This window comes from Polyodon spathula, chromosome 2 (genome assembly GCF_017654505.1).
Source record: "Polyodon spathula isolate WHYD16114869_AA chromosome 2, ASM1765450v1, whole genome shotgun sequence".
Lineage (NCBI taxonomy): Eukaryota > Metazoa > Chordata > Actinopteri > Acipenseriformes > Polyodontidae > Polyodon > Polyodon spathula.
In genome coordinates, this window is record NC_054535.1 from 99,753,687 (window position 1) to 99,780,716 (window position 27,030).

The window sequence follows — 27,030 nt, forward strand, 5'->3', positions numbered from 1 at the left end:
AATCGACATAATTATCAAGCACTACAGGATTATTGGAGGTGCCGCTGCATTTCAGACAAAAAAAAAAAAAAAAAAGTGCTATTCAGCATGACAAGGCTTTTGATGTAGATCAACCCAAGGCTCATAAGATTAGTACCAGCATTCAAGTAAAGTGCAGGTAACTGTAATGAACAGTAAAGCATAGACTTGTAATTAATTTGATACATGCACAATCAGAAACGAAGTGTACAGTACAATAGTGTACATATATTTGAGCTCAAGTCCTGTGTTCTCATTCAACCTGCCCTGAGAATGTTTTACTAACCATTCTTGCTGAGACCTGAATGAACGAGAGGACGCGGAACAGCACAGTGCTCATTGAGAAAGGTGTGCAGATAGGGGTTTGGGGAAATGTTGTAGTTCAGATAATCCACAGGACGACTCGGCAAGGATCCCTGAAAACATAGCAGACGGACGACTCCATGAAAACCGTGAACTCACTGTTAAATAAGAAGGAAGCATGCAGTAGTTTGCGGTTTTAATTTTTATTTGAGACTGCGTTAATACAATAAATATACAAAACTCAAACTACTTCACATGCGACAGAGGGATAGAGAAAGAATGCATTTGTACAATACTCAGAACAATGACAAACCATTAGTCATTTTTACAAAATATACAAATATCCCTTAAAATCTTCAAATACATTGGAATCCTTTATCACATACTGACCTCTATCCATTTTTGTTTTCATTAGTATTACTCATGTCTTTCTTATTAAAGGTTTATATGCACAGCACACACAGAGAAAGAATTAACATTGCGTCAACATGTCGATTCTCAAAACTGTACCATCACTTGATTTAAACCAAATTACTTCAATAAAACTTAGAAATACTGCTAGAGCAGAAACAATCTGTTGCCATTCATAACATTAAAAAAAAAAAAACAGAAAATCTCTTGCAGTGGAAAAAAAAACACAAACAAATCTACTGAGAGCAAGTGAAGAAATGGTATCATGACCCACTAGAAATCACTGTCAGTTTCATGAAATAAAACAAAATCACTCCACATTCTTGAAACATTTTGCAGCCTTTTATAATGAACATGCGTTGGTGAAGCCCGTTGCAAGGATGGGTAAAACTGCTACCTCAGCCTAGCTGCACTGTTTGTGCTTAAAACAAAACATGTGTATTAATCAGTTATTCTGATAAATCACACTTTAAATATCAAGATATACGTGTGACAGTACACACTTCACAATGGTTAATTTCTGACCACATTGATCTCCCTTTGATTAGTGGAACACAAGTTCAATATAACAGAACTATCCAAATAAACAGAATACTGAACTAGAATTGCAAAAACCAAAGACATGATTTAAAAAACCTGGAGGACAGAAGTCACATACCATGTATATTTACTCAAGAAAAACACCATATTTAAATTGAATGAAAAAGATAATAAGTACATTTTGAGAGAGGGGTAAAATAACAATATGAAAGCAGCAAGAACTCCTTGGAGCAGTAAAGTAACTGGCCCTGCTCTCAAGTGATTACCTGGCTCATTTTATACTGTTACAATGATAGTATCCTGTTACAGTGATCCTATTACTCTCATAGTTTGTCTTTGCACTCACTTCAGAATATGGCCAAATAAATTATAAATGGACTGGATTTAGACTGTGCATTACTAAATATTTAAAGAATACCGGGCTGGTTTCTTTTTTGCCTCTCTTACGGTAATGCAAGGTAGCCCATGGTTTAGTGCTAAAATCAGGGGCCAGAGTAGAAACATTGGGTTTAGTTGAATTTATTACAGAAAAAAATAAAAAATAATAATCTGTAAAAGATTAAAACATGTGTAAATACTCCCACATAGCCAGGTTTCTTCCTAATAAAGTACTGGAAATGTTTCCACCATATCTCGGTATATCGCCAATCTGCCACTGGGGAGGGGATGAAATACAGAACTAGCTAAATAAACCAGGCCTTGGATTCCATACCATTGCAAAGCTACTGTAACTGGTAGAACAAAGGATATTGTAAGATACAAACCTGAATAGCACAGAAGCCAATTAGATCAACTGTAATATTTCCTTTTGTACATTAGGCTTGTTCTTCAAGGGTCAATTTCACATGTACCCCAAATAAAAACACAAAGCCCCCTGAAGTAGATTAGGTATCTGCTCATGCATCTGAAATATATCTCCTGAGTACTATTGGTTAAAGTACCTCTTTAGGGAGCTTTCACTGTGAAAAGGCTGGAATATTTTTCAAAATGCACTTTAGCATTTGTGTGTTATTTTTAAACACAAGTGTGCTAAGGGTTAACTTGATTCCAGGATGACTTTTTTGTTGTTGTTGCTTGAAGTCATTCTTATTTATTTATTTTTTTTCACATGAAGGAATAATGTTGCGATGCACTTTTAAAAGGAAGGTAAAAGAGGCAACCAACACACAGATGCATGCTGCCTGAACACAACAGAGATCACCAGCAAACAAACAAACAAGCAAGCAAACAGAGCAGCACAAACACGTGGAAGGGAACCTCACCGAAGTGACCGCCTCGCCTCTCTAGCCTGATGTACATTCAGGTACTAGAATGAAATGTAAGAGAACATAGCAAGGAGATAAAGACAGGAGTCTACTTTTCAAATCCAGCATCATTCGCTACAGGTCAGCTTTTATTTTCATGTACTGTACATATACAAATCCAGACCAAGCCACGAGGACACAAGCTATTAGAATGCAATTGTTACCTTTCAGATACACCCTTCTGCTGTATGCAGTGGCAACGTTATGTCAAAATGAATGTGCTTTAAAAACAAAACAGGTCTTCAACCAAGAAGCAACACGTCACAAATCTGCTTATTGTGCCTAATAAATGTGCACAGGCAACACATTTTAGTTACATGAACCTATTCTTCCTATTACTTAGAACACTATCATTTGCATAATACAATAAAAACCTGGTACGGCCCAAACTGCTATGCAATGGGAGTTTTATCACACTCCTTAGCAAGATGGTGTGTCAGTAATCTCTCTCTCCCCTCCCCCATCATTCCACCTGTGTGCAAAACAACAGCTTCAGATAAAGAAAAACCTTTAAACTTCAAACTGAATGGTAATTAGAAAAGCCAGAGGGCTTGTCTGTCAACTCAGTTCTATTAAATAACTTGCTAACCTGACAGCAATGACTGCATAAAGATGCACACACAACACTGCTTTCACTGGCACGGCATTGTTGACTCTTCTCATCAGATACATGCAATGTGCCAACGTGGATAACCTGTAGGCAGAGACAACTTTTAATTGCATGATTTCTTTCCTTTCTTGAAGGTGCATTTATTTATTTATTTATTAGGCACAATATAATCCTCCAAACAACACATCCCTGTTAAAGCTGCTGTAATTGGTCAATGTTTGTTTTTTTGCAGCTTTAAAGTAAAATGGAAGTTTTTAAAAAGTTGCAAGCAATAACATTGTACAGGTGTAACTGGGTTACACTACTGCCTAAGCTGACTGAAGGATAGTAGGGTTAAAAAGATGAAAAGTGTGGTACATTATATATATATATATATATATATATATATATATATATATATATATATATATATTATATTGAGAAGCATTTGTACTGAGTAAGATCAAACAAGTATTAAGCCTTTCCGAAAATATTGGGGTAAGTTTTAACACACACACATACACACACATATATATACACACACATACAAATTATATTTATATATCTGCATATAAAGACTGCATGTATTGCACGTGATAAGAGAAGAAAGAGCAGAAGAATCCTATCACTCAATGGAGGTTGTATTAATGTAGCATTTTCAGCCTGTTCCATTGTGTGGAACAGCACTCTCTTGTGGACTAGAAGAGCAGGAACCATCACGAGGGAAGCCCACAGAGGCTGGCCCTGGACATTCAGAGGGTAACTGTGCAGCTTGATGGAAGCTATATGTTCCTACAGTGATGCATTCAGAAAGGTCAGGGATCACAGGGTGGCTACTGGTTTCAGCAATATTGTGTAAACTGTTCTTGCTCTTCCCCTGCGAGACCAAAGTGTAGAGGAACACCCCACCACCCACCCCCCCCAAAAAATTAAGAATATGTCAGTTCATCAGTTAGACAGGGCGAAAGGGAGGTTGTTCACATGCATGCTGTGTGAGGCAGAGGGGTTCAGTCAGTTACCGGAGTGCACTAAATAAATGGGAGTGAAGTCTTGTTACAGAGAGGACCAGGCTGGTGGCTGGGGTTAGTGGGGCAATGCATTCAGTGTGCTCAGATCTGCTGTCCCTTGAAAGCAGTGTTCGCTACTCCAGAGGCGGCGTTTGCTGCTGCAGTCTGTACAGTTTTGTTTGCCATGACTCCAGTAGCAAACTCCTGCTGCGCTTTCTCAAAGCTGGCTCCTGTGGTTCGGTAAAGTCCGTGCACCTGTGAAAATGGAGGGGCTCATTTTATTTCAGCACCGTCATACAATAGGCCAAGCATGTATCTTATTAGAAGAAGATAGGCCCCAGCAGAAAAATGAATTGAACAAAAAAAAAAAAAAAAAAATGTAATAGGAAAAGAAAGTATTGTTAAAATCCCCATACAAGCTTGTACAAAGAAATTATGGGGAGTAAGTGACAAAATACAGGGAAACAAACTTGGTCGGATATTGCTCTTACAGTACAAACATGCACTGTTTTTATTTTATTTTCATATAATAGTGCCACGCCTTGAACTGTATCTTCTTCAGCTAAATCTGTCTCACACTGGTTTTAGTTCCCTGTCAGTCCTTTCTGGTAGTAGTCTGCCAGTTACTTTACAAACTAAGTGACCAAATGGCTGCTAAGCACTGAAGTAAAGACTGTTTGAGTGCCTAATATTTATCAGACCTGAAATAATTATCTAGATTACTCTAGAAATCCTGCTGTTTATTTAAAACAGAACAATGTGGGGAGCAGCTCACTACTAGACAGGTCCCTCATTTCTGAAAATAAAGTGCGAACAGTCATCCAGTGGGATCACAACAAACTTCTAGCAAAGTCATTCTCAATAAATCCTAGACTTGTTTTGAATGGTGTATTGCTGTCCTACTGTCCTAATCAGAACTCATAAATCAGTGCAATAGATATCTCAGCAGTAAAAAGAGAAGAGCAGTACAACGATATTTACGAATAGAGATGAAACAGCAGCTCCCTGTGGTTCCTACCTTTTTAAACATGATTAATGAAATAACCGCAGAGGCTGTGAACAGGGCTGCTATCAGGAGCATGATTATACCAACTGGAACACTGGTGTTAAGACCTGTGAGCGCAGAAATCCAGCCACTGTTGAAAAAGCAAAAACATAAACAAGATGAGCAACTACTTATGCTGCTAATACTGAAATGCATATACAAGTACTAAACAACTGCATTACTTCAACAAACTAGACACAGAGCTACAGGAACAGCCACTAGACAAACCCTCTGGATTATTCTGATTGTAATATGCCAACATAATTGTCTCTATATTGAAGTATACCTTAGTTCACTAGTCAACAGGTAAAATCGCCCACCATGTGAAGCAGTCTTTGGTTTAAAATCCCTATTTTACCAGTCTGATTTTTTTTATTAAAATCCAAGCAAAGGATCACTTACCAGTTGCCCCATCCTGTTATGCCAATAGTCTGTAGCACATGTACACCGAACTGACAGATATATACAAAGAAGAAGACAAAGAACTTGAAAGAGCTGTCACTCCTGCAAGGAAACAGAACAGATCCAGGGAGAGAATGAGTTTTCATCTAACTTTGAGAAACATTAACAAGAGCTCTTAGATTCAGGGATTGTGCCTCCAGCCAGCCAGAGAGACGACGGTAATAAGCCAGCTGTTTTGAAGCTTGGCTGTGTTTGGGTGCCTGGGAGTCAGGGATTATAAATGAACTGATGGTACACTAATTATTTGCTTGGTAGAATATTGGCCTGGATAGTAATTAGAACAAACCAAATTGGAAAATGGGTTTTCAAAACTACATAGAAACACACGCTGTAATCAAAGATCAAACACTACAAAACCTTATTAACAACTATTATTAAGTAATAATATGTGTGAATTAAAATGATGCAATATTTCTGGCCACCACTGTAACCCTGTCCTTTAAGATTAAAGAGCTTTGTCTCTAACCTGAATGCCCCATACAGGGGTCTGTACCAGCAGACGAACGAGCATGGGGTAAAGAGCATGAACCAGAGTATCGCCAATCCGAAGTCAACTCCTCTTCCAGAATCGACACAAAACCAGGCCAGACACCCGAAAACATTCACAAACAGTGTCCCCGTGTGGACTGTAGAGAAACAAAAACAGAATAGAAATATTATAACAAAACAGGGCAACAGTGAATAAAAAAATGATTCCACTTTTTTTGTTTTCTCTCCATCTAAAAGTGGAATCTGGAATACCAATTCAAGCAGCTGTTTGTTTCTTCTCCTTTTGTACAGTGGTTTACATTTAACAAGCTACTGTCTGGAGCCTTATTTACCAAGCACACATATGCTATATTTAAAACACTCTCATCCACCTCCTTTGAAGTGCATTGTTTCACTGAGTGGAAATATGCTTCAAATCTTTTGATGAAACAACAAAATTAGGCCAGTTATTAAGTGCGGCACATAATGCTACTGAATTGACTCACCACACTGTTCTAATACAGTAATCCTATAGTCTGATGCAAACTCTTAACGCTTGTGACAGCACCTTAGCATTCAGATCCCTGAGGCGCAGAATTAGCTTCTGAGGTTCCCACAAGTCTGAAACATTCCTGTTTACAGCTCAGTGAAACTTAAGTTGGAAGAAGCCTTCATTGGTTTATTCTCATGTTTATAACAGCTAAGCGCAATATTCTGGGCTCTCCTAGGATGAGTGTGCAATCCCCTCCTGAGATCAGCTAACACAAGAGTCACAGACCAACGCATCCAATAACGAGTGTGTGGATGTGAGCAGAAAGTTCACAGGGTTATATTGAGCCAAGAGGAGCTGTAATAGCTGCAATACTCAGGAAGTTCTGGCATTGTGTAATGATGAACCAAAGGCATAGCACAATCATGTGACTGCAGTGTGACTAACAGCTACTGTAAGCATTAGGTTGTTATTTGATACGCCAGTATAGGGGCCCAGAAGGACTTTTAAGATGTGACAAAAATCATTTTAGCTACACACACAAACAACTTGCCGCCTCTACTTAAAAACAACAAAATAAATTATATAGTACATATAAAAATAAATTTAGTAAATTTCTCAGCTCAACTTTACCTGATGCCAGTTTTTACCTTCATGCAAATGAACTGTGTCATGTTGAGCCAGGTTTGTAAAAGGAAAAATGGCAACGGTTCAAAAGAAAGGGCTTGTTTTCAAAAGCTTTCATACTCACACATCCATAGATAGTACATGATCTTCACTGTCTTCTGAAACTCTACAGGTATATCTATCGCTATGTCGTGGTAAAAGCACGGGCCCACAGGGAGCTTCTCTGGAAGTGGTGGCCAGTTGTTTTTCCTACCTGAAAGAAAAAAGAAAAGCAAAACAGTAAGAATGGCATTCCTGCACTGTACAGGCCTTTCTGGTTATTGTAGAACTCCTGACTACTGTACTAAACCTGATCAGAAAGGGGGCTTCAACCCTTCTGTACGAGTGTCTCCTGTGAGACTTGATCAGAAACGGGGCTTCAACCCTTCTGTACAAGAGTATCTTGAGAGACATTATCAGAAAGGGGGCTTCAACCCTTCTGTACGAGTGTCTCTTGTGAGACCTGATCAGAAACTGGGTTTCAACCCTTCTGTACAAGAGTATCTTGAGAGACCTGATCAGAAACGGGGCTTCAACCCTTCTGTATCAGGAAAGAACCGAATGACAAGGCAAAATGGCTTCAGAAGATGAGTGGTTACTGTGGCATAAACAAAAGTTCAAATGCATTAAACAAAAGCTTGGCACTGGATTTGCCTCCATTTAAATTTGGCACAAAAATAAACCTTTCATCATTTTTTTCTACCTGCATTCTGATTCTTTTTTCATCCCATCTTCGTCCCGTTTTCAAAACCCCCTAAAGCTAAACACATGGGCATTTGAACTTTACAGAGTAGCTAAATTACTTTTTTGAGGCAGTATGTTCTCATCTGCAGTCTCATTAAAGCAAACATGTTTTTCCTTTTAATTAGATATTTTTGCTGTTGAAATGCCACACATTTCAGAATCTTATATCATAAACAAAATCAAATGTGGCTCTAAATATGTATGCATATTTTCTTTTAATTCATTTAACAGCATTAAAAATCAAAGTTATCTTCATACACAAAGTCATTGTTCCAAACAACCAATACTCTCTGTTCATGTAACTGTGGGTCTCCAGAGCCAAATCAACCCTTTGCATCGCCAAAGGGTGACATACTACTGGATATAACTAATGTTTTTTTTGTTGTGAACAAAAATGTTTTTCTCTCTCTCAGCGGAATAATATAAGGGTAAGGGAATCTCAAGAAAAAAACTAAAATAAATGTCTTCTAATCTCAGGTAAATGGAGGTGACTCTTTAAATTAGAAAAATAAATAGACTATATAGTAAAAAAACAATATAGATTTGCCTTGATTCACAAAGGTAACAAACACTATTCCCTAATCACAATGTTTGATATTACTTTGTCAATGTTGTTGGTTTTAGACAAAGGGAGAGAAAGGGACGAATAACATTCTGGGTATGATTGTTGATTTTCCAATGCTTGAAATTGGTGTGAAGGTGTCTTGGGATTCTGAAGGAGTTCTGGCTTGTTGCTGCTTGCAGCACATGATCCCTAGAGAAATCCAGTCTGGTAGGAGTAAAAAAAAAACTGATATTGACATTTCATTTTTAATGCCTTTAAAAAGCAAAGTCGACGGATATTAAAAGAAAAAGCACTGCTGTGTTACTTGTCCTGTTCAAGATCAAACCAGGCTTCAGCTCCTAATGGCCCAAATCAAAATACCTTACATCACCTGACATGAGACCCAAGAAGGATTCCAAATAAAGACGTGAGGATAAACTCGGTCTGAATTCCTGCCCTTGCGGAGAAAGGTCTCGTCACAGTGCCATACACTAGTATATTACACCTAAGCTTCTATCACAAAACTAGGCTACAGTTCCTGCTGGAGAGAAAACAGGTGGTGGTGTCCACAGTTCTGTAAGGCCGAAGAATCACCCTCCTCTACCTCTGCCCTGGGTGTAATCATCTGGGTATAAACCTCAGCTTGAGGCAACATGGATAAAGGCATAGACAGCCAACTAGGTGGCTTGGTAGTCCAGTGGGTTCCTGGTTCAATCCCAGCTCGGCCACTGACTCACTGTGTGTGAACCTGAACAAGTCACTGAACTGCAGTACTTTGGGTAAGACCCTCCCTAGTCGCTTTGGATAAAAGTATCTGCTAAATGACTAAATAATAACAATAATAATTTATTATTATTATTTGTATTATTATGTGAACACTGTGGCCTATATTTTCCATTTGAGGCACACTGCCTACTCCATAGTAAATCTATTACATGAGCAATTTGCTCCTAATGGAAAATCAGGCCCCACATGTGTGCAGTGCCGGTGGACAGAAGCAGGACTCACCACCCTGCTGGTTGAGGCTCTGCATCTCTCGCTCCCGCCGGTCCAGCTCCGCTGCCTTCTTTTCCAGCTCCTCCTGGCGCCTCAGGAGCTCAGCCTGAGCCAGAGCTTGACCCTAGAAACACGGAGCAGGGTCTTCATTAACAAAAGCAACAAACACAGCCAAAAAGGAGAAGCTTTTACATAATTTGCAATGTAGGTTTACATGTACCACTTGTATACACTGCATATAACATCGCCAGTAAAAACAAACATGTTACAGTGACCACCAAAGGATGTGGACTTTCTGTCCAACTGAAAAGTAGAAATGTAAAGTCTCATGATGGGACTAAATCATTCACCAAATCACGCTAAACCCTTTGCTCACTTTTACTTCAATACACAGCTGTATTGAAATACTTTATCTAATGAGAAATTTCTTCTTACACTTCAATAAGCTTTTTACACTCTATCCTAAGGGAAAGTTGCCTTTTGGTTTCAGTGATACCAAAAGAGAAATACAGGGCTTATGAATGCCTGTTTGAAGTTATAGATGAATGTCCATAGCTTAAAGATGGTCAATGTTGCATCCTTGGGAATGCAGCCCCTCCTCTAGCCAGGAGAATGGCGAGCGCTCTCAGTACCTGTGCATGCTGTGTGTAGGCTATTAAAGATGGTCAATGTTGCATCCTTGGGAATGCAGCCCCTCCTCTAGCCAGGAGAATGGCGAGCGCTCTCAGTACCTGTGCATGCTGTGTGTAGGCTGGAGGCTCTTCTGTGGGCTTCATGATGGCCGGCTGTGTGTTTGTGGCTGGAGGCACTTTTGAGACAGCCGGGGGGACTGGGGCCGCCTATGAGAAAAACAAGAGCAAGAACATCTTCAAACATTACCATTAAGATGTGCATGGTACCTACTGCTATTTCAGAAGTGTCAGCTAGTGACCACAATAGATCCTCTTGATGCAACTGTCAGTGCTTACAATACATTGAATAAACTCTACTCTATTAATTTTGCAGGAAATATTGCAGTCAATTTGTACAGCAAGTCAAGTGATAGGCACCCTTGGAGAACCAAAATGGTTTGCGAAAACAAACAGGCCTACATTAAAAAAAGAAAAGATCAACGGAGTAAAGACAAAATGCAACACTTTTGTTTTACAGTTTTGGCAGTGAAGCAAATCAACTGTAATGTGGAAAAATATTTTAAACTTTAATTACACTATAGGGAGAGAGAGGCCAAACTGCACTTGGACTGACAGTGGAAGTGGGTGCTTCTGCTGAATGAGTTTATATTCCACAAGCTGTTCAGGGGCTGACAGTGGAACTGCGTGCTTCTGCTGAATGAGTTTATATTCCACAAGCTGCTCATGGACTGACAGTGGAACTGCGTGCTTCTGCTGAATGAGTTTATATTCCACAAGCTGCTCATGGACTGACAGTGTAACTGGGTGCTTCTGCTGAATGAGCTTACATTCCACAAGCTGCTGGTGGACAAGCCATAATTCATACACCACTTAACTAGCAGTTGGTTCCACACAGTTGCATATTAAACACTACTTTACAAAAGATGCACTGATATGTGCAATCTCAATTATTCATCCAGATACTAAAATCCCCAAATCCGGTTTACAGCAATTTAGTGCATTATATACATAAACTTGTCTTGTGTCAGTTGAACAAATCAGGTTACTAGCACAGTACATCTGCCCTTGCTCGCTCCTCTAACCGACACCATGTACATGCATAATTTACTGTAGCGCTGCCCTGGAACAGTATTGAGTGTCTTTGTTCAGCTCAAACTCTTTTTCATCCTGACAGCAAGTAATCATTGTAAACTATGAATTAATCTCAACGCCAACAACGTAGATCTGCTTGTGTAAATGGGAGTCGATGCTTGAACAAAGTGCTGAATCTCAATTTAAATTGTGTCTACATACTGCAGTACAGGATGTTCAGACAGTACCAATTCCACACGCTGTATATACAAGGTAGATAATTACAATACTGTGACAGCCAAACTGTCAAACTAAAATAAATAGCTTCACCTTTCAACTTCATGTCTACATGGAAAAGCTGAAGGATGCCAAGGAAGGAAACACAATAGGGCTTGAATAAGAGAATAAGGACTGCATGGCCACAATAGTATGGCAGCAAGCTAGCTCCTTGGTTTCCTGTTACCTGTGCACTAGATACGCTGTAATGTCTCTTCGATTGTCATTGAAGTGGTTTGTGGTTTTTTTGTAGGCATTATGTTAACCCAACATTAACAAAGTGCAATGGAATGTATATACTGTATGTATATAAGAAATTGTCCCCATTCACCCAGGGGACTGAAATATAGCCAAGCCACAAACTTTATCAAGATGTTCACAGCACGGCTGAATGCTTTTCCTATATCATAATCTGTTTCCAGGCTGTTGTGGTAGAGGGGTATTCTTAGCATGCCACAGCACTCCCTTGCCTATGAATCTAATATGAACTTTCTACTGCTGATAATAGCATATACTGTACAGTACTTTGCAGCACATACTGGGTATGTTGAGGAAAGGACCACAGGTATCACAGTTCAGACTGGGGGTTTACTCGGGAAAGGCACATTACGGATACCTAAGCCATCAGTTGATTGGCTTTGATAAATATCCCCCTCTGGTTCATGTTATTATTCAGCCCTGACCTATATGTTGTGGTTTTCAATTTAAAAACCAGAGTGTACAGTACATCACTGAGAGAAAACAACATTGCTTCTACTAAATCTTCTCTCTGACTGTTTACCAATAGTTAGAGTTTTAACTGCTGTATTATTGTTTTTTAGAATCATTTTTAATATGATTTTCTGTTGTAATCATTACATGGTGTCGACTTTTTAAAGCTCAGAAGTTTAAAGAACCCCAGTGGCATCAATGGAGCTTTCAAACATACATTCAGTACAGCATGGTGTAACCAACACTCTGCCCCCTACTGGACATACCGGAGGAAATACATCTGCAAGAAATACCAAATAACAACTGTGATGCTTCTTACATCCACTAGAGGCAGAGTGTTGCAGGGGATAGTTTAATGGTTACATAGTGTGCTGTACCTAGTACTCTTAAACATATCTTCCTGGAGTCACAGCCCTGGGAAATTTAAACATTTTTTAAAAAGTCACCACAAAGTGCTGACTGACAATGAAGAATGCATTAGTTAAGAAAGTGTATATTCGGTACAATTTAGTGTTTTGGTACAAAGCGCTTTAAAGATAGTTGATCCATGAGTCCAATATCCTATTGGACAGTTGATGTAAATGAAAGAATGCTGAAAATACACTGAAGTACAAACTGCTGAAGTAAAATCAATGGCACTACTCCTACTCACTGTTCTTCCATCTGTGAAAGGGTTATATTCTTCCAGCCCAGGAGGAGCACTGCGTGTTACCTGTGTTACTGAGGGATCCTTAAGGAAGAAAAAAAAGATTAATTGGAATTATTTCACAAAAATTGAAAAATGTGACATTACAAAATCTAACTATTATGGCTTCCAGTAGATGTTTGCAGTATAATTTTGTAGTTATACAGTGCTTACAGAAAGTCTACACCCCCTTTCAAAATTTTTACTTTTTGTTGCCTTATACCCTGGAATTAAAATGCATTACAGTTTTTTATTCATTTATCTACACATTATACCCCACAACTTCCAAGTGAAAAAATATTCTAGAAAATTAATTAAAAGTAAAAACTGATATAGCTGGTTGAATAAGTGTCCACACCCCTTGTAACAGCAATCCTAAATTAGCTCAGGTGTAACCACCCCCCCTGTAATAGCAATCCTAAATTAGCTCAGGTGTAACCAATCTCCTTCAAAATCACACACCAAGTTAAGTGGCCTCCAGCTGTGTTAAATTGTAGTGATTCACATGATTTCAGGATAAATTCAGCAGTTCCTGTAGGTTCCCTCTGCTGGGTGGTGCATTTCAAACAAAGACTCAACCATAAGCACCAAGGTGCTTTCAAAAGAACTACGGGACAAAGTTGTTGAAAGGCACAAGTAAGGGGATGGGTATAAAAAAATATCAAAGGCCTTGAATATATCCTGGAGCATGGTCAAGACGATTAAGAAGTGGAAGGTGTATGGCAGCACCAAGACCCTGCTTAGATCAGGGCGTCCCTCCAAACTGGCTGACCGAGCAAGAAGGAGACTGATCAGCGAGGTTACCAAGAGGCCAATGGCAACTTTGCAAGCGCTACAGGCTTTTATGGCCAAGACTGGTCAAAGTGTGCATGTGACAACAATATCCCAAGCATTCCACAAATCTGGCCTATATGGTAGGGTGGCAAGAAGGATGCCATTACTCAATAAAGCTCACCTTGAATCCCGTTTGAAGTATGCAAAACAACTCAGGAGATTCTGTAACCAAGTGGCAAAAAGTTTTGTGGTTTGACAAAACTAAAATTGAACTTTTTGCCTTAAATGAAAAGCGTTATGTTTGGCGCAAACCCAACACAGCGCATCACCCAAAGAACACCATCCTTACTGTGAAGCACAGTGGTGGCAGCATCATGTTATGGGGATGTTTCTCATCGGCAGGGACTGGGGCACTTGTCAGGATAGAAGGAAAAAAATGAATGGAGCAAAGTACGAGAAGTCCTTGAGGAAAATCTGCTGCCCTCTGCAAGAAAGCTGAAACAGAAGTTCGTCTTTCAGCATGACAGCGACCCAAAGCACACAGCCAAAGCTACACTGGAGTGACTAAGGAACAAAAAGGTAAATGTCCTTGAGTGGCCCAGTCAGAGCCCCAACCTAAATCCAGTCAAAAATTTGTGGCATGACTTGGATTGCTGTCCATCGATGCTCCCCAAGGAACTTGACAGAGCTTGAACAGTTTTGTAAAGAAAAATGGTCAAATACTGCCAAATCTAGGTGTGCAAAGTTGGTAGAGATCTATCTCAACAGACTCACAGCTGTAATTGTTGCCAAAGGTGCTTCCACCATGTAATAACTCAGATGGGTGGAGACTTATCCAATTATGATCTTTCAGTTTTGTATTTTTAATATGTAATTTTTTCTCTATAAAAACTTTTTTCCCCTTAACAGTGTGGAGTATACTGTGTAGAGTAGTGGAAAAAAATCCTTGTTTAAATGCATGAAACTCTGGGGCACTGACTCAACAAAATGTGAAAAAGTTCAAGGGGGTGTAGGCCTGTACACGCACGCACACACCGCACACAGTACCAGTCAAAAGTTTGAGTACACTTGCTGGAAACTAGTTTTTTTTTTTTCATAATTGACAATGTTTTACATCGTATATGTTTCTGTAAATACTTGAAAATGAAAACACATGTTACAATATACAAAGCAAAACATAAGGAGTATCAAAACAATGTTCAAGAAAATTGAAAATTGTCTCTAAATCTTGGATTCCTCAAAATAGCCACCCTTTGCCTTAATAACAGCCTCACAAACACGAGGCATTCGGTTAACAAGTTTCAGCAGGAAATCACCCGACATGTCTTCCCAGCTCTTCTGCAGCAATTCCCAGAGATGAAGGGTACTTGTGGGTAGCTTTGCTTTGACTCTTCTGTCCAGTTCATCCCATACAAGTTCTATGGGACTGAGGTCTGGAGACTGGACAGGCCAGGTCATTAGATTGAGTTGTCCTTCACATTCCTTCTTCGCCAGATAGTTCATGCACAACTTTGAGGTGTGCTTCGGGTCATTATCTTGCTGAAGAATGAAGGACTGACCAACTAGCTGTAATCCTGATGGAATGGCATGCCTCTGAAATATGCTATGATAGCCATGCTGGTTGAGCTTGCCATGGACTTGGTAAAGATCACCAACACTGTCACCAGCAAAGCAACCCCAGCCCATGACACTGCCTCCTCCATGCTTGACAGTGGGAACCACACATGCTGAACTCATGCGCTCACTCTCTCTGCGTCTTACAAATACTCGGCAGCTGGACCCAAATATTTCAAATTTTGACTCGGTCCATAAGACCAACTTCCACCCCTCAAACGTCCAGTTTCTGAGTTTTTTAGCGAAGGCAAGTCTCTTCCTCTTATTCTGCACTCTTAACAATGGTTTCTTTGCAGCAATTCTTGCTCCTCTGAACAGTTGATGTTGAAACATCTGTACTTCTAGTAGCATTTAGCTGAGCTTGTATTTCAGGGGCAGTTAATCGTCGGTTTCGCAGAATTGTGACTCAAATGAACTTGTTCTCTGATTCTGAGGTCACCCTTGGCCTGCCTGACTTTGTTCGGTCCTCATGAGTGCCAGATTCTTCAAATTGTTTGATGGTCTTGGCCACAGCAGTTACAGACACTTGCACAGTTCTTGCGATTTGTCTTAAAGATTGACCTTCATTTCTTAAAGTTATTACAGACTGTCTTTTTTCTTTGCTTAACTGAGCGCATTTTGCCATTTTCTGCTCCCTTGCATTCAGGAATGACAAACTTGTCCCTATGCTACCTATATTTATAGTAATCATGGACCCTCACCTGTTAACAATAACTGGTGACAAAAGGTTAGTTAGGTAACATGCTAGTTAACTCGGAGAACATCTAACAAAGACACTTTTATACTTAGGCCAGTGTTCTAACACCGTTTTATATACATTTCAGATTTTTAACTGACTAAACTCCCCTTGGTTTGGGTGACCATTTCACTGAAATTGACAAGATTTACATTTTCATTTAAAAATTAAATTTCTGAATGCAATTCACTTATGATTAGCAGCTTATATAAGTACATGTATCATATAATGAAATATTAAGTGTTTATAGACAAGTTTATACAGTTAAAAGCATAGATATTCATGAAAAACCTGGTTTCAAGCAGGTGTACTCAAACTTTTCACTGGTACTGTGTGTTTATGTATATACATACATCTTACATTTTTTATATATATATATATATATATATATATATATATATATATATATACACATACACACACACACACACATATAATATATATATATATATATATATATATATATATATATATATATATATATATATATATATATATACACACACACACACACACACACACACACACACACATACATACATACATACATATACACACACATTATGTATATACATATATATATATACATATACACACACACACACACACACACACATACATATCCACTGCTAGATGTTTGCTTTTCAGAACCTTGGCACACAAAGACCCTATGTTAATAATGTAACCAGCAGCACTATTTATATCAGCCACTGATCAACCAGAGAACCCCCCCCCCCCCCCCCACCTATCCTTTATAAAATGAAACATCACTGTGGATGCCTCCCTGCTGCAGCTCTGACATGCTCCACCCACCTCTTCTTCATTCTGTGGATAAGGCTGTGATCTGGAACATGCTCATTGGGCTGACGCCAATGACTGCACTGCACACAGCCTAATAGCCTTTTCAATGGCATCAAAGGGAAGAAAATATATGCCTGACTAACTGCATGGATTGAAACTAGTTTGCATGACTTGTACACTTTCTGTGCCAAATGAAGACATAAAAATATGGCTCACAATGTACTGTACATTTTAACACAATTCAGCACACTGTTTAGTGGCTTGGCTACAATGTTATTAGAAATAGAAAATAAATAAATAAATAAATATCTGCCTCAGTGAGAGGCAGGAACGTAAACTGGAAGCATATTGATGAATATTCATAATCCATCAGCTACTATATAGCTTACAGGATATATTGTAGCTTACAATTCACAACTAGGCAGACTTTAAATCGGTTACATGAACAAACTGGAAAAGCGAGCCTCCCCGTGCGGCACCATGCAAAGAGAATGGCATGGCTGATGGTATGTAAACAAGGATACGGGTCACTCCACCATAAACACCAATCTTAGTTAGTTACTCAATTGCTCGAATCAAAGCTTTTCATACAGCTTTTTAAAAGCACCTGAAATGTGCCACTCCCCCCAGTGGGAAAGCTAGGAATAGTTACTGTAGGCTTTTACCATTTACTTTCATTCCTTCTGAAGCATCAGCCACATCACACAGGACCACAAAAAATATATTTTAAGTTTAAGTCACTGGCTCTGCACAGCTGCTTAGAAATATGATCAAATATTTCTCAGAATATGATCGATTTGATGAGAATTTTGTAATCAGGCATATGGCTTCCTATTTGTTTTTTGCAGCATTACAGGCTACACAATTATATAGCCCTTTCATGTAAATTATGATACAATATATTGCATGTTCCTCTGTTTGTTGGAATGCAATTAAGCAAGATAGCTGCAGTAGCTAGTAAAGCGTGTCTGCTGGGATCATTTGTTCAGCCTATAAAACCCACTGCGGAGTACCTGGCACAGCACAATACCAGTGCACTTGTTATTTAATTAAAACTGGTTTACCTTTTGTTCACCATTTGGTCGACTTTGACATTAGCCTACCATTACTATTTAAATAGTTAACCTTTCATTAGTTTATTATTATTCTGTTAACAAACAGGGCTGGAAGAAAGTACACAGTTAATTGCTTACTGTATAAGAGTCATGATTCACATAAAAGATATTCTTTATTATTTCAGCTACTGAAAACAACTGACCCCAGGTGATGCAGTTCAGTAATGGGTGATGAGCACAGTATACCCAGGTTTTATTCTCAAGTATACCTGTTGCTCAGGTGAGTATACAGTACATTGCAGGGTAGGGGTCAATTCCTGTTTTTCTAATTCCATTTCCAGTTATTTTTTTAGAATCAATTCCCATTCAATCAATTCCAATTACCAACATTTTGTGGAATAAAAGTAGGTGATTCCTTTCTTTTTCAAGCATTTGTGAGTAAAATTAATTGTAGTCCAAGTCTTAGTTGCACAGTTCAACAGATATATGTGTTTAATATAGTAGAGGCTCTGGGAATCCTTTCCCCTCAAGCACAAGTTATTAAGAATTCAAAAGACAATACAATGTTTGAATTAACATAGGCTTCCCTTATGACATCAACCCTTTTTTTCTTAACCGATCAGAAAAGACAATCACGTACTGATGTAAGTTTGACAAGCCTCCTATCAACCACAAGCGAACTTAACTTCAAAACACCCTCATGTGTTCAACTCACAAGGCAATAAAACTGTAGTTGAAAGGGAGGAAGAGAGCAGAAGGAAGGAGTGAGCCTGTTGCCTATTTTTAAGTTTTAACTGAGGGAAAAGAATGTTTAGCCAAGGTGTCACTTCCCTAAAACAGAGAACAGAGTGCACTCACATTTCAAGCTGTCATACATTGTATGGTGCACTAAAGCTGTCCTGCCATCTGGTCGCTTCACTAATATTGAACACAAATTATCTTCACCTAGCTCATTTTTAAACTGTCCAGTTTCTCTAAAGTATATGCCTATCCAACACTCACGCTGACAACAAATTATTTCAAATTAAAGTCACTCTTAGTCAATTACATTTGCTTTCAAAGAATTGGAAATGGAATTTAAAAAAATGAATTAACCCAACCCTGGTATACTGTAAACAAAACATCTTATACTGGAGTACCACTGTATGCACACCAAGCAAGACACACTCCCCAGCTCCTGTTTGTGTGTGTGGGTGCAAGGTGGGCAGGGGGTTGTACCCTGGAGAACACTTTCTACCTTTATGTCAGCTAGGGTTGTTTGTATCTAGGGCAATTGCAGTGAAGGCACGGTAATGTTTGTGTGGACTTTTGTAACAAAGTATGCCAGCAAAGCTGTTTATGTCAGTTGAAATTTATATAACTGTAATGAACTGAAGATGATGTTACAAAACTAACTTAAGGAGACTTTAGGGTTCTCTCCTTTACAGTCACTCTAGCTATCTGTCTATCCTGGGAAGAATTATGCTGTTCAGTAATCACAAGGAAAGGGCTCTTCTCTATTTCTATGACCAAGCTGGGATGCACCACAGCTGCGCTTCCTGTACTGTATCACTAAAGTTTTTTTTTTTTTTTTTTTTTTTTTTTTCCCCAGATGCTTTTCATGAATAAAAAATTCTCATGTAGTATTTCTTTTGAAAATGTACGCGCCACGGCAACACTTCAGTCTGCTTGATCCTTTTACACTAGGCAACCCGTATACCCGTGCTAAGGTGTTGCTTCTAACTTACAAGGTATTAAATGGCTGTATACCATCATATTTAAATTATCTTTTAATTCCATGTATTCCTAGTCACCACTCAGATCACAGAACAAACACACAGGTGGTACAGCATTCAGTTCTAGGGCCCCAATACTCTGGAATGATGTGCCTAGCTCTGTAAGGGAAGCACCAAGTGTCTGTCACTGATTTTAAAACTAGATTAAAAACACATTTTTATAATGGAGTGTTTTTATGGTATAATGATGTTTATTTTATTCTTTGTCTTGTTTGACTATTCAATGTGTTTTTTCTGTTGTTTTTCTTGCTTTATTTTATTAAAATTCATTGACAAATGTTAATTCATGTGAAGTGCTTACATTAGCATAAAATAAAAATAAAAACACAAGAAATAAGCAAGCAAACCCTGACAATGGCAGGAAGTCATTAGCAGGGCATTATGACAAGTGCGGTACAATAATACGTAAGGGTTATCACGTGCATGTTTGTGTGGCGGTGAACAGCACACGTTACACTGGGGTACCACACTAAATAAACAACTTATGTTCTTATTAATATTAGTGCACAACTTCATTATATGCTTCCATATAATACTGGATAGATTTCTCAGGAGTGACGACTCATTTAGTAAAGATCACATACTATAGCTCCCCAGAACAATGCTGCAGACCCATCAGATTGAGTCAGCAGAGTCCTGACTGTCCACGGTCACCCTGCACTCCCACTCATGTCGTGACAGGAGGAGTCTATACTGAATCTGAACTGTCCCCTTAATGAATGGGATGAGGGTTTCCAAAGTTGCTCATTTTAAAATGAATTGTTCAGATGTATTAACCCCTTAAGGTACACAAGGAATTGAGCGGTTGTTCCAGTGATTTCTTCTTACAACACATTTGAGATTGACTCAAGTATAATGAGGAAACTAACAATTTTTGCACCTCATTACAAAAATAAGAAAGTTAGCATCATATTATTTGTTGGACACGTGTCCCTTGTATTTAAGGGTTAAGGTCTTAAAAAATCTACATTCAAGTATTGTGATTCTAATAATACATAAATATTAGACATACAGCTTGCTATTCTTATATATTCAAAAGGTAACTAAGTACTGCAAAACATACATTCAGGTGGCAAAACTGACAAGCGAGACGGTCACAACTAGGCTACAAGTCAAAAGGTTTGAATTTGCAGAAGGAGCCTCAGAATTAGTAGTACACCAAATACTGTGTGCGTAGTCTGTGAAAAAGAGGCACTCACAATCCTCACCATATACATACACACTCCCAACATTATTACTCAATTAACATTATGTTTCATTTGCAAAACAATGAACTCCATGGACAGTAATAACTGTGGCAACAGTACAGTAGTAGTTGCAGATACAGAATTCATATAAAGCACACAGAAAATTAGAAGCAGCATTGCAGGCGTTTCACCAGAGACAAAGGCAATCCTTTTAGAAATTGCTAGAAAGCACAAAAGATCTATTTACTGCAGTGCATGCATCAATGATATGGAACACACTTTCTAACAGACCTTCCAAACTTTGGCAACGTGTCGCAAGCTGATTTACAGTATACTGCATGAAGGAAAATGCATAGGCATATAAAAGGAATAAAACATTAGAATATTAGTAATTGAAGCAGATAAACACTATCTGCATCATTAGTTGTTGAATTAATTAGACTAGGTGACAAAATGTCTAGACAACCTCAGATTACTTTAAAAGAAGACAACAATTAAGCCTAAAGAGTCTCAACAGGGCTTGGAAATTAGGCACAAGAATAATCAACCCACCTCTAGGATAGAAAGTGATAAGCACATTCATACATAATTAAAATCACCACTCAGGGTTACAAGAGTCTCTGGGTAAACTGAATTTGAAAAACAAATTACCATGGACATGAGGATTCAAATCTCAATCCTTGCATTCCTTAGCTAGTCAGGCAAAGAACCAAGAGAGTTTCCCTGCAGCTCAAACCTCTCCTCAATAACCCCTCAATTCAGTCCAGTGCCTGTATTTGTGACGTAAACTAATGCGACTGCAGCCGGTGTTGAAAGTCAAGTGGAACCAATGGTCTAAAATCATTCCCATACTATACTGTAGTTCCTGCCAGAAGTAGAAGGCAGAGGTGGCAAGGAGGACAGCACTGAGAAATAAGCAAACAAATCCACATGAAGATAGGAGGATATCCTGTCTGCTGCTGTCAGGGATGAAGGATTAAAACAAGGCATCGCCCCATCTAAAGAGAATATCTGCTTTGGGATAAACAAAGTCTACATTTAATGTACTATCTTCAAGACCATACACACATTTCTTGTGTATCACGCAGTTGGGAGGAACGCCAGGTTAAATGTACTGCAAAGGTGCATACACTTTAAAAAATGTAAAAACACTCACACGCCACCCACTCAGTTACTAGAAATGTTTGCACAGCAATGAAATCTTGTGTCAAACCACACAGGTACTGTTGTAGATTACAATTCAAGCCACTCAATCTGTGTGATTCTGGGCAACATTTGATCAGCAGGTGACAGTTGTGTTGTTCAAGAACAACAATCTACTGCTGTCAAAACCAATCCTGACCCTGACCCTAAATCACTTTTACCAAGACTGACTATGCCTACAGTCCCATCATTAAGCAGGCTCCTCACCATTGCATGAACTGTGAGGGTAGGTAATGTGCGAGAGCAGGGAGAGCGTGTCTATGATGGAAAATGTGTTGTGACTAATTGAGTGAATGATGGTTGATTGGAAAGTGTGGAATGTGGCCAGGTGGTAACTAAATGATTGATTACCACTTACTCCTGGTCACTCCCTATAAACAGAACACAGTTCAATACAGTACATACTGTACAGTGTTTTACAATTTAAGTTCATGGTAATGAAGCCTTTCAGTTTGTAAGATTTTTAACTGCTGCAGGACAAGCACGTTAACTGCATACATACAATGTTATTCTCTAGTAACAGGGTCAACATCTTGAGGCACACACTGGGTGATCTTTTGAAACTGAGTTAAAACATTCTAACTGGCTGTTATGACATTGCAAAATCCCACACATGAACCAGATGCGCTTCTCAATATCTCCCACTGAAGCCTCCCTACAAACTGTACTGTGGTTCTCATCCCGGTGTGGAAGGACCCAACCAAATTTACCAAGTAAATCAATCTGGGTGATGTGTTTAATTCTGTAGTCACTGGGGGAGAAATTAAGCTGAAATCAGTTAACCTCTGTAGGTTTTTTATTTGAGTTACTTAGTAAACAAAAACCAGTTTACCTTGTAATTCAGCTTTGGGTTCAGAGCAAAAAACACTTAACAGTACATACATCTCCTGAACTACTGCGGACATTGTTTGTTACAACCTGCATATTCTTAAGACTCAAGCCAAAATTTAGCCCATTATGACCTTTGACAAATTTCTGGAAGGGGGTCACAATTAAGCGTCACCTGATACATCATAATGCCTGTTTCAAGCTCTTTCAGTGGTGCTACTCTACTTTCTTTGTATATAAACTTTTTTTTAGTTTTTTTTGTGTAACATGAAAAAAAAAAAAAAAAAAAAAAATTATATATATATATATATATATATATATATTATATATATATATATATATATACATATATATATATATATATATATATATATATATATATTATACACACACACACACACACACATATATAGACGTGCTCAAATTTGTTGGTACCCCTCCACAAAAAACGAAGAATGCACAATTTTCTCTGAAATAACTTGAAACTGACAAAAGTAATTGGCAACCACCATTGTTTATTCCATATTTAATAGAAATCAGACTTTACTTTTGATTTTTTATTCAACATAATATTGTAAATAATAAAACAAATGAAAATGGCATGAACAAAAATGATGGGACCGCTAACCTAATATTTTGTTGCACATCCTTTAGAGGCAATCACTGAATCAAACATTTTTTGTAGCTCTCAGTAAGACTTCTGCACCTGTTAACAGGTAGTTTGGCCCACTCTTCCTGAGCAAACTGCTCCAGCTGTCTCAGGTTTGATGGGTGCCTTCTCCAGACTGCACGTTTCAGCTCTTTCCATAGATGTTTGATAGGATTGAGATCAGGACTCATAGAAGGCCACTTCAAAATAGTCCAATGGTTTGTTCTTATCCATTCTTGGGTGCTTTTAGCTGTGTGTTTTGGGTCACTATCCTGTTGGAAGACCCATGACCTGCGACTGAGACAGAGCTTTCTGACACTGGGCAGTACGTTTCGTTCCAGAATGTCTTGATAGTCTTGAGATTTCATTGTGTCCTGCACAGATTCAAGGCACCCTGTGCCAGGCGCAGCAAAGCTGCCCCAAAACATAACCGAGCCTCCTCCGTGTCTCCGTGTCTGGTGTTCTTTTCTTTGAAAGCTTTATTTTTTAGTCTGTGAACATAGAGCTGATGTGACTTGCCAAAAAGCTCCAGTTTTGACTCATCTGTCCAAAGGACATTCTCCCAGAAGGATTGTGGCTTGTCAATATGCATTTTAGCAAATTCCAGACTGCCTTTTTTTATGTTTTTCTTTCCTCCTGGGTCTTCTTCCATGGAGCCCACTTTCGCTCAAAAAGCAATGGATTGTGCGATCAGAAACTGACGTACCTTCACCGGAGTTCAGCTTGTATCTCTTTGGCTGTTATCCTTGATACTTTTTCTACCATTTGCATTATTCTTCTGTTCAATCTGGGGTCGATTTTCCTCTTGTGGCCGCGCCCAGGGAGGTTGCCTACAATTCCATGGACCTTAAACTTCTTAATAATATTTGCAACTGTTGTCACAGGAACATCAAGCTGCTTGGAGATGGTCTTGTAGCCTTTACCTTTACCATGCTTGTCTATTATTTTCTTTCTGATCTCCTCAGACAACTCTCTCCTTTGCTTTCTCTGGTCTATGTTCAGTGTGGTGCACACAATGATACCAAACAGCACAGGGCATACTTTTCTCCATTTAAATAGGCTGAATGACTGATTACAAGATTGGAGACCTGTGTGATACTAATTAAAGAAACTAATTAGTTTGAAATATCACTATAATCCAATTGTTTATTATCTTTTCTAAGGGGTACCAACAAATATGTCCAGGCCATTTTAGAATATCTTTGTAGAATAAGCAATAATGAATCTCTTTTCAGGAGGAATGAAGCATTATTTCAATGAGCTGTAAGGGTACCAACAAATTAGAGCATGTCTGTCTGTGTGTGTGTGTGTGTGTGTGTGTGTGTGTGTGTGTGTGTCTATATATATATATATATATATATATATATATATATATATATATATATATATATATATATATATATAGGGCCGCAATTTGTCACCAAAGCTGATGCTATTTCAACATAAAATCCCCCCCCAACTGTGGCATAACCGTTCATGGTAACAGTTTTGAAATGTGACCTCTTAGCACCTGTATGCTGCTGTCTCCAAGAGTAGCTTGCTGACTTTACTAATATAAACTCACATCAACTGTCTTTTAGATACAACGAATGAAATTAAACTGTCAAGCCAAAACAGTTTCCCTAAAAAGCATGACTACTCGCACTTAAATGACACATACATGTTTCTTCTTTCCATTGTCTAGCTAAATGTTAAACAGTAATTATTGTGCTTTATTGGTCACACATTCACAGTCCCATGAGTAAGAGTTGATATTATGTATTTTTTTGTTTCTTAATAGTTTGGAAACGGTTTGGGAAGATTTTAAAAAATGAATGTTCAAAGCATAACCTATAATTTGGATCTTTCCAAAAAAAAAAAAAAAAAAAACTTACAGATGCACACTCACCACCTTTTGGAGTAATGCTTTACAAGAAAATATGGCCACTGCAACCAATAATGCAGTTTCTCATTTAGACTTTCTAATTCCTTCCTCCAAGAATGCACAACAAGGCCAAAGCTGACAGTTAAACAAACCGGATGGCGTTTCACAACCGTCTAAAACAAAACCCAAAACGTCAAGCTAGAATAAAAAATATCCCATTAGTACAGAGGCAGAACATTCTACTATTTCTGAGTCAAACACATACATGCAGAAGCACACATATTTAATATATGAAATTAGGATAAACAACCTTTGCATTTTGGAGTCAAGCAAAGGCCTAAATGATATAAACAAAAGATGTTGCTGTTTGTGTGCTTTTCTTCTGCAGAATGGCTGAGACCAGCGCCTGTCAAACACCCACAGTAGCTAGCACTGTAGTGCATTTAAATGTATATATTCAAATTATACACGCCTCCAATAATCCAATAATATTTTCAGCGATTTTTTTTTTTTTTTTTTTTTTTTTTTTTCGGAAAGGCAGTTTGTTCAGTTAAGGCAGATCTTGTTCATGTGTTGTAATTTAGTTTTATTTTAGCGATAGCTAAACTTTGGAATTTTTTTTAAAAGAAAACCAAATATAAAACTATAGTACTTTTCAAACAATATATCTCGCTTTAAAAAACAAAACAAAAAAACCCCACAAAGCTAAGGGCAAAATACTTTTTGTTTTGTTTTTTGTAATGAAATGTATACGGATGTGCACTGACAGGAAAGCAACTCATGGCATTATCCTGTGTCAGTTTGATCAACACTGCAAAGCTTTGACAGGATACATTACATAGCATACACTCAGGGCCCGTGTCCTGCTGACTGTAGTTCCACTGTCTCAACCAACACAACCATACCGCGCGTCCAATAACAAACGACAGGACTACAGCTCAGTCTCCACTGTGCTCCTGAAGCCACCTGCCATCGCCATATATGATTTAGGATATTGCGCACTGGCTATACATTCAGAGGCAGTGCAAGCTGCGATGATGAGACACAATAATAAATACAATTGAAGTAACGAATTCCCCCACTGCCGTTTTACCTGAAATGGGTTACTCATGTCTGGATCTGCAAACGGGTTGCTGTCGAAATCTGACATCCTGTGCCGATGCTGTAGTAGAGTCGCTGTTTGTTTTGCTGTTGTGTTTTCAGTATTTTTATAAACTGCAGGTTATCCCCCCCTTCCCTGCTGCAGCGACAGCGATAAAGCTCCCGCACACATACACAGATAGGCTGCAAAATGGCAGAAGCGGAAGTGGTGTCTGGTGCTAGTCACAGACAGAGAACTGAGAACGTCACCTCTCTGTTCAACATCAAAGGGAAAGTTTACTCAAGTTTCAAATTATATATATATATATATATATATATATATATATATATATATATATATATATATATAATGTGTAAACACCGAGGAGCACTCAGCATACTGGAAATAGAGACATACATACATATGTTATACTTAAAACCTAAAATGCTTATATTATTAGCAATTTTTTAACACCTATATTATACCTTTATTTTCTTTTCT

The 27,030-nt window shown here is 38.4% G+C and overlaps 1 protein-coding gene across 2 annotated transcripts; it reads right to left on the reverse strand.

Moving 5' to 3' along the window:
- Positions 1–508: 508 nt before the first annotated feature.
- On the reverse strand, positions 509–26,753 carry LOC121305176 (secretory carrier-associated membrane protein 1-like). 2 transcript variants are annotated; one of them, XM_041236723.1, is made up of 9 exons: positions 26,542–26,751; positions 12,930–13,007; positions 10,319–10,426; positions 9,600–9,711; positions 7,389–7,517; positions 6,146–6,305; positions 5,620–5,721; positions 5,191–5,308; positions 509–4,427 (listed from the first exon to the last, which is right to left on the reverse strand). In XM_041236723.1, exons 1-9 carry the CDS (start codon positions 26,596–26,598, stop codon positions 4,275–4,277), a joined length of 1,017 nt encoding a protein of 338 aa, XP_041092657.1. In that variant the 5' UTR covers positions 26,599–26,751; the 3' UTR covers positions 509–4,274. The 2 variants fall into 2 exon arrangements, with proteins under 2 accessions (XP_041092657.1, XP_041092663.1); XM_041236729.1 differs by lacking the exon at positions 12,930–13,007 and having other exon boundaries at positions 26,542–26,753.
- Between the last annotated feature and the right edge of the window lie 277 nt (positions 26,754–27,030).

Excerpts from the sequence above, each read along its gene's own strand:
- LOC121305176 (XM_041236723.1), bottom strand. The coding sequence starts at position 26,598 with ATGTCAGATTTCGACAGCAACCCGTTTGCAGATCCAGACATGAGTAAC. Across the intron at positions 9,712-10,318 it reads CCTACACACAGCATGCACAG|GGTCAAGCTCTGGCTCAGGC; the intron begins GTACTGAGAGCG and ends CCGTGTTTCTAG. Across the intron at positions 7,518-9,599 it reads GAGCCTCAACCAGCAGGGTG|GTAGGAAAAACAACTGGCCA; the intron begins GTGAGTCCTGCT and ends TTTTTCTTTCAG.